The sequence below is a fragment of the Ananas comosus genome, linkage group 2, assembly GCF_001540865.1.
Source record: "Ananas comosus cultivar F153 linkage group 2, ASM154086v1, whole genome shotgun sequence".
NCBI classification, from domain to species: Eukaryota; Viridiplantae; Streptophyta; class Magnoliopsida; order Poales; family Bromeliaceae; genus Ananas; species Ananas comosus.
The window spans coordinates 190,893-199,814 of record NC_033622.1 but is presented as its reverse complement, the minus strand read 5'-3'; the positions used below and the strand labels follow the sequence as shown (position 1 = coordinate 199,814).

Below are 8,922 nucleotides of genomic sequence, written 5' to 3'. Positions count from 1 at the left end.
ACATCACAGAAGCAAAGAAAAGTAACAGAGAGGGAGGGAGCTTCTTCCACTTCCACAAAAAGCACTTCTCATCAGCAGCTTCTTTCTACAATTAATGGAGCACCCAGCAAAGAAGCCCAGCAGCAGCAGCAGCAGCAGCAGCAACAAGATCACAGAGATAGTGAGGCTGCAGCAGATGCTGAGGAAGTGGAAGAAGCTGGCCTCAGCTGCCCCCAGAAGCAACTACAAGTTCCTGAAGAAGACCCTCTCCTTCTCTGCTGATACCAGCTCTCATCATCATCTGGACCCCTCCTGCAGCAGCAGCAGCAGCAGTGGTGGTGGTGGTGGTGGTGGGCATGCAGTGGTGGTTCCCAAGGGCTTCTTTGTGGTCTCTGTGGGGGAGGAGCAGAAGAGGTTTGTGATACCCACAGAGTACTTGAGCCACAGTGCTTTTGAGGAGCTTCTGAGAGAAGCTGAGGAGGAGTTTGGGTTCCAGCATGAGGGGGTGCTGAGGATCCCATGTGAGGTGGGGGTGTTTGAGAGCATTTTGAAGGTGGTGGCGAAGAAGAAGAAGCAGCAGCAGCAGAAGAGCTTCTGCTACTGCTCTTGTGAAGCTGAGCTGGGTCAAACCCACCACCCTCAGAAACCTATTTGCAGATGATTAATTGTTATTATTATTGTTTTTTAGTGCTCTTTTTTTCCTGTTATTTTGAGAGAGGGAAAGAAATGAGAAATGCTAATTTCCTGTTGCTGCTATTATATAATATTATATTATGAGAGCAAGCAAAGGTTTATTGAGGTTCAAATTCCATGTTATATGTCTTTTATTTCTTCTTTTTCTCTTTTTTTTTTTTTATTTTTCACTTAGAGGGTGTTCGTGTTTGTTTGGTTTCTCAAAAAAAAATGCTTCACAAAAATAGGGTATTTTTTTGACTGGACAAATATTTTCCAAAAACAAAAAAGGGATTTTTTTTTTAAATTCTAAAAACAAAAACTATATGGAAAAAAATATTTTTCGTGAGAATTTTTTATTCCACACAAATAATTTTTGTGACGAACCAAACGATCATCCCTTATATACTACGTACGTACGTAACACCCAGTAATTACCAGGCTCTGTTTTCATGTATCAGAAGATCAAAAGATTCATTTTCCATTAATTAATTACATCTCTCGTTCTGGATATTTCATTACATCTCCTCTTGTTAATTAGATGTGCTTGTCATCTATCTATTTATTTATTTATTTTTTACTGAGAGATCTACAAAATTCTAAAAAAGGGGGGCCATTATAATAGCTAATTAATTAACTTGAATTTGAAGAGAAAATATAGATATGACCGTTTGAACGACATATATTCAAACTCTCTTAATTTGTACAATCTTTTGTAAGGTTTTCTCACATAAATTTTGCCCATAAATGTGACCCAATTTTCGTCGCGCATTTTCTCCTAACTTTCCAATTCTTTTTTTAAAAAATAAACTCTCTAGCCGTTTATTTCTCTGGTTAGCATATACAATTTTTTAGAGGCTATCATATATAGACATATACATTGCTCTATCTCTCTATAATTAAGAAAACAATATGAAAAATGAAAAAAAGAAAAAGATAAAAGAATTTGCACCAAACCAAATTAATGATGTCCTAACCTCATTGCATACTTTGATTTTGTTGATCACAAAACATAAATAAATATGTCTTAAAACCCCTCCTTAATAATTAGGACACATTAACACACATCCTAATTGCTCTAACCTATATATATATNTATATATATATATATATATATAGGCTCTTGAATTAATTTATCATCGATCGAACCACAAATAATTAATTGCGCTCTTATAATTCCTTAAAAATATACACACACAAATTAATATTTAAGGACTAAAATATATATATATATAACACACGAAAATTAAGAGTTTTTCTTTACACTACTGTATTGTGTGTTCTTCTTCTTGTTGTTCTTCATTGCTTTCCTTTCCGCCTCCGATTCGTTCAAGACGCGAAGAATCTGTCTGAAGTAGTCCTCGTCGCACGGAATCCGGAGCCCGCCAGTCTGCTCGAAACCGAACTCCTCGGCCATCTTGTCCATCAAGGCCTTGAAGATCGGCAGACAGAGATAGCTCGTCGGGATGACGAACCTCGTCAGCTCCGGCCCGACATAGACAGCCAAAAACCCCTTCGGAATGGCGGCCTCGGCACCGCGCCCTTTGTCGTCATCCAACAAAGACTCCTTCAAATTCTCCCTAAACGAGGAGGCGTTAGTCCGTCTCCTGGATGACAATGACGACAACGACGACTTCGGGTTGATGAAAACAAGAAGTTGAGAACTACGAAAGTAGCCCATCAATCGATATCGAGATCTAAATCGATACGCAGCTAAAGCAGAAGATTCATCGAACAATATATATATATATGTATATATATATATATTAGCAACAGAAACAAAACGATAGGAAGAGAGTAAGATCAATATTTTCGATTGAAATTTTGTTTTTGGTTTTGATGTTTTGGGCCATGCATGTGTGGAGATCAATTTGGGGATAGAGAGGGGGAGGTTTGATGGTTTAAAATAGAGAGTAATTGTCGTGTAATTCGTGTCCTCACGTTCGTATTAATTCGCGGGATAATTAATTAAATGGGGAATAAACTAATATTATATTATATTCGTGCTTAAATTAGTGTAAATGTCTAAGAATATTCCGAATAAATTGCTACTAGTGCCAGATAAGGCCATGAGGACCCAATTAATTAATTAATTTAATTAATTATAAGATGGTGGTTAATTATGCTTTAATTATTATAACTATTATTATTATTATTAATAAAAAAATTGGGAATTGGATTTGGCGAAACAAATGGAGGAGAAGGACACATAGTACGCTTTAACAATGTACGTACGGTGCAAAGCAATCCGGCTTAGTTAATTAATCAGAGAGATTAATTGGTTACAGCTCAGCTCTTTCTTATTTATTTATTTGCTTTTTTTTTATTTTTGTTTGTTCTTTATTTGTAACGAGAAATGCATGGGAAATATTAAACATTGTTTCCAGCATAGATATATAATGTCCACACGATAAAAGAAAAAAGAAAAAAGAAGAGATATTATATCATTATATCCTCCTACTTTGAAGTACTAAAGTACTTTAATTTGACAAATAATTTGGACTATGTTTTAGTTTTAATATTGAGTAATAATACTCACTCTTTATGAATTATTAAATATAAACAATGTACACCTAAAAATTAATGTTATAAAATATGCATATATTTGTTTGTGTGTATGTATATATGTATGTATCTGTATGTGTCTATACCTATACATGTATATGCGTGTATGCTTGCATATTTATTTGGGTTGGGTTAGGACTTAATCTAATTGATCTAGTCCAAAACCTCTTTAAGCCTCTATATATTTAATCTCAAAGATAAATTTATTTATATTAAAAAAGAAAAGGTCAAACCCAAACCAATATTAATTAACTACAATATAGGTGGGTGTTCTCTCTCTCTCTCTCTCTCTCTCTCTCTCTCTCTCTCTCTCTCCACCTATACAAAACTGATTAAAATTTTAAATAAATATTACTAATTATAATTTGTTCAACCTTCTCATATTATTTAATTTAAAAAAGAAAAGGTCTACTTGGATCTTTCCGATCCATATATTGCTTTGTGTACTAGAGAATCAAAATAAATAAAAGAAAAAAAGAAAAAGTTGTACGTAAGGGATACGGAGATTTGTCCATTATAAGATCCAAGACTTAATTAAGAGCCGTCCATTATTTTCTTTTTCTTTTTTTTTAATCTTTTTTTTTTTTGTTTTGTAATAGTTGGCCTCATATGCTTGGTATGAGGAGCACAACTAGAGGTTCTAATAACAACCATTTAATTAAAAACAACCACAATTTAAAAACAAAAAAAAAAACTAATTTATAAAACAGTTTTTGCCTCACATTATATCACTAGATCATGCACTAACCCCTTTTTTGTATTTAATTTTAGAAAACCAAAAATAATTCCTGCTTAAAAATATGGGTTTTGATAAAGAATAACACTATCGGGAAAAAAAAAGAAAAAAAAAAAAAGAAAGAGAGGGCTCAATTTTAGTAGTTCTTTAATTCTTAAATTAAAAAAAATAATGATATTATATATTTATTCATCTAAAACTTAAACTATAGTATATATTTTGTACTTTTTTTAAAACAACTTGTAAATATATCTTTTAACTAGTAAAAATACAGGTTCATAAATTAATTCTTTGCATGGTATATATCTTTTTCCGCCATTTTTGCTACTTTTTTCTTTTCTTTTTGTCTTTTTTTCCTTAGCAGTTTGCATTCAAATTTTATGACATACGTGTTATATATGATTTACGTTCAAAACTTAAGATCTTTAAATTTGAATTTGAAAGAGTACCCCGACACGTGAACCGTGAACTATTTATGCTGCACTTTTCGAATTCGAAGTATCTATTCATTGCTCCAGAAACATGCATGCAATTATTAATTTCTCCCTCGCACTATATCGCGCAATGTATCTATCTTTCGGGTAAGAAATTATTATCCGCATCTAATGGTTTCGTACGTTCCATGCACCCTTCTCCATCAACCTGTCGCTTCATCGTATAAGCTCAATCTCAACCACCACACGAGTGGTTGCAACATCGTCTGGTCTACAAAGTGCGCGTGCACCGAGCGCATCGAATGATACATAACTTTGTTATTATTAAGGTGCACTCGTACCCTTATATTATGTATTCCCATGCATCCCCTCCCCCCCCCCCCCCCCCATACTCACTCTCCTCCTCACACTCCTACTACTCCTCTCTTTCGTCATCGCTCGCACGCAACACATTTCCTTTTATCCCTGCTTCAATATTCGCGCACTGTGTGGATTTAAACTTTGTTTCGAGTAAAACTACTCTTTTTAGTTAGTATTCTCGTAAAAATGAAGGTTGAAAAAGATTTGTGCGCTTGAAGCAGATCATGCGACGTTGGCAGCGCTCGCCCAGCGCGGGCGCGGGCACGGCCGCGAACCTGAACCCGAACCCGAGTCGAACCGGCCGGTCCGGGCCGGGTTCATGGCAGTGTACGTGGGGCAGGACCGGACCCGGTTCGTGATCCCAGCGCGGCTCGTGAACCTTCCGGTGTTCGCCTCGTTGTTGGAGCTCGCGGAGGAAGAGTACGGGTTCCAACCGGTCGGGGGCCTCGTCCTGCCGTGCGAACCGGGTTTTTTTCGACGGGTCCTTGACGCGCTCGACCGGGACTTGGACCGGTTCAAGGAACTCGGCCTCGGTGGGTTCGTTAGCCTATTTGCGGAATCGGACCGGTCCGCTTCGTACCGCGACGGGTTCGCACCTCGTGGACCCAACCAAAACTAGGGCTTAATTTTTGGGCTCATATTTTTGGGTTTATTTTATTTTATTTTATTTTTTTTGTGGTTGAAATTTCGCGTCCGTGAAATCCCAATATCTTGGGTTCAATGAGATGTATCTGAGTTAAAGAAGGAAAAAAAAAAAAAAATGTTAATATGGCTTAATATGTTTGCCTCTTCGTTTTATTTAGGTCTCTCTTTTTTCTTTTTTGCCTTTTGTTAATTAGTTAACAATTTGAATATGTGAAATCTCAATGCAGTGTCAAACGACAGTTAAGAGAATAATAATAGTATGAAAAGTATACAAGAAATTATATCTATATTGAGTTTATATAAAGTTCATGAATTATGGAAATTTTTTTTTGTTTGTTTTTAGTTTTCTTTCTTTCACCAATTGCAATTGATGCTCATTGCAATAATTGAGTGCCCGATAGAATTAATAGTACATCATTTCTTTCTTTCTTTTTATAAAAAGCCCTTTTTCTAATTAAACTAATATTTTGTAAAAGCAACCAACTTTAGCTTTTATTTAGCTTGACTAGAGCTTTCATAAAAATAATAATGTTTTTTAGAGCAAAAGGAATGAAAAACAAGTCAAACTTATTTAGCAGGGAAAAAAATAATTGGTGATAATCCTACGTTGCATTTTTTTTGGGTCACCATTTATTTATTTATTAGCATGAATTGTTTACCATTTCGTGCGGCTCTTTTCATTTATTTATTAGCATGAATTGTTTACCATTTCGTGAGGTTTTTTTTTTTTTTTAGAGACTTCATTTATTTCATTTAAAAATAAATTTAGCGAAATGTGAATCATTAGAGACTTCGTTTATTTCGTTTAAAAATAAATTTAGCTGGAAATGTGAATCAATTATAATTCGAATTTGGAACCTCAAGTATTAACCACCAAGTCATTTGCCACTTGTGCTGGGGACGATCGGTATCATTTTGTGTGGTTAAGTGTACAAATTTTATGGAATGAAGGGATTTAAAATTTCAGCAGATGCATTGCATCTCCCTACATGTCTAAGTTCATGGCATAGGCAATGCAATAATAAATCACCATTCACTCATTTCTCAATGGCGATTTATCGCTAAAATTTCGTTTCCTACTTTTCGTTTGTGTCCGGTTTGTGGTTTTAGCACTTTAGCTACCGGTTCGGGGTTAAGGAAAAACTAGTTATTTCAGGGATAGGGTTAAGTTTAGGGTTAAGGTGGGGTTAGAGTATTTTTATGTTTGGTTGGGGGTTGGAGTTAGTCCAGAATAGTGAAAAATAATGTTTGGTTGGAGTATGTGGGATAAGAAGGATAGTGGGTTATTATGAATAGAAAATAGTGTTTGATTGGGGTTTGGTAGAGTTTGGTGGGGTTAGCTAACCTGGGATAACCTATTTGAGGTGGGGTTAGCTAACCCCACTCATTTTTAGAAATGTTTGGGGATAAAATGGGGGTTAAGGGGTTAAGGGGTTATTCCACCCCTTAACCCCCAACCAAACGGAGACTTAGAATCGAACCCGGAATAGACGGCTGTAATTTCTTTTACGTTAATTAAAATTGCGACAGCTGCTGTTCTAATTTCACATATATCAGAATTCGGGCTTTTATCATATTTGAATCGGATAACGAGCACAAAATTCAACCGAAAATTTGAATTCAAAATCAAATTCGAAAAGGACCTTGGCCCGGTTAAATCAAAACCTGGGCCAAAATAACAATTCAGAGTCTCGTTGACGGACCCTAAATGACGCAAAATGAAACCTCGGAACACCTATATAAAAATATGGCACATTCTAATGTAATCTCCCACTGAAATTTACCCAAGAAAAACTACTATATATGTGTGTATACAACTATATATGTGTTTCTTTTATGTTGTTGTTCAATGCAAGTAAGATAGATTATTGGCGAGGAGAAAGTTTTTTTTGCGGAAGTGTGCAGTGTGTGGAGGGAACCAAATCAAATCCCTTGAGCTCTCCTTTTCAACGCCTACACTATAAAACGATCATGCCTCGATTCTCCTTCTGTTGCTTCACGGGGCCTTGTCGGATAAAAGATGGGCGCTTTTTCTCTCTTATACCTATTTTTTCTTTCTTTCTTTCTTTCTTTTTCTTTTTGTGTACTTGGGTACTTGGGTAGGGTGCTTTGAGTTTCTAGCACTTGGATCTATTTCTTGATTACTAATAATATTTGGATCAAACACTATTTCACCTATCACCACCTACTACCATCATCTCAATCCTACATCTCTCCATCCAATGGCTAAAAACTCAAAAGCACCAACCCCTTTGTGCTTTTGAGAGTATTCTAGCTCAACTCTATATATATAGAGAGAGTTGAGCTAGGATACTTTTAGAAACACCACCCACTTGGTGCTTCTAAATTTCTAATCCTTGAATCCACTCCATAATTACTAATATCCCTTGGATCAAACACTATTCTACCTATTATCATCATCTCAACCTCACATCTCACAATCCAAGGGCTAAAAACTCTAATGCACCACCTATTTGGTACTTCTAAAAGTATTCTAGCTTCACTATATATATATATATATATATATATACAGAGAGAGAAAGAGAGAGAGAGAGAGAGAGAGAGAGAGAGAGAGAGAATACTTTAAATAGTAGAGAGATAGCATTAAATGGTAGGAGAAATAGAATTTAATCTAATGACTCGACTCGAAAGTCGAAAGTAGGTAATAAATGATATTTACTGTAAATAATATTTTAGGGCTTCGTTTGAGATTGCAAGAAAATTACGTTACGTGCGGTGAGAAAGTACATTAAAAAAATACCCGTTTGTTTCCGTATATAATATTGCGTTCCGCATATCGCGATGAGTCGGTTACGATATACTTACGATATACTTTCTGTGGTCCCAGTCCAACCGGAGAACGCAGAAGCATATCTCTATATATTTTTTTCTCAACTCCATTTTATCTAATAGTATTAGATAGGTCTCAATACCAAACTAAGCCGAGATGGATTATGAATATCATGTAAATTTTTCGGTTAAATCAAAACGCATGAAAAACTAAGATATGAAATACTACGATATTTTAGAATTCCCCTCTCCCTACAGTACCAAACATATGAAAAATTATCATAAATTTATGCGTTTTCATATGTTTGGTACTGTAGGGAGGGGAAAAAAGGAGCAAGAAAAACTAAGATAGCTTTTCTTTTTTCTTTTTTCTACTTTTTTTTAAATATATATATTTTTTTTTTGAAGTGCGAGCAAATCGGACCAGCAGAACTGGTCTGCCACTAAACCGGCAAATTGGTACCTTGGATGGTGTACCAGGAAAAAAGAAAAATTATAAAAAGGTGCGAGCGTGACCACATTTGTGGACCCTAAACCCGATAATTCAACTCATAAAAGGAGTAAAATGGACCGTATAATTACAATCCCTGTACCATCAACTATCCTTAGATCTCGAGTAGTACCTTGAAGATCTAAAAAGTGTATATCAAACACCTCAATTAAAAAGCAACAGTAATGATAACAAGAGTAATAACTATCATATAAAACCATAAAAATAAGATGCAACAAATTTATGCAGTG

General features: G+C 35.4%; 2 protein-coding genes across 2 annotated transcripts; one reads left to right on the top strand and one right to left on the bottom strand.

Moving 5' to 3' along the window:
• Nucleotides 1-795, top strand: LOC109706775 (auxin-responsive protein SAUR50-like). Its single transcript, XM_020227751.1, has one exon. The coding sequence runs from the start codon at nt 95-97 to the stop codon at nt 638-640; it is 546 nt and encodes a 181-aa protein (XP_020083340.1). The 5' UTR covers nt 1-94; the 3' UTR covers nt 641-795.
• Nucleotides 1,776-2,542, bottom strand: LOC109706717 (auxin-responsive protein SAUR21-like). The gene has a single exon (XM_020227684.1). The coding sequence runs from the start codon at nt 2,330-2,332 to the stop codon at nt 1,898-1,900; it is 435 nt and encodes a 144-aa protein (XP_020083273.1). The 5' UTR covers nt 2,333-2,542; the 3' UTR covers nt 1,776-1,897.

What these genes read in the sequence shown, in the direction of transcription:
- LOC109706775 (XM_020227751.1), top strand. Translation starts at nt 95, where the DNA reads ATGGAGCACCCAGCAAAGAAGCCCAGCAGCAGCAGCAGCAGCAGCAGC.
- LOC109706717 (XM_020227684.1), bottom strand. Translation starts at nt 2,332, where the DNA reads ATGGGCTACTTTCGTAGTTCTCAACTTCTTGTTTTCATCAACCCGAAG.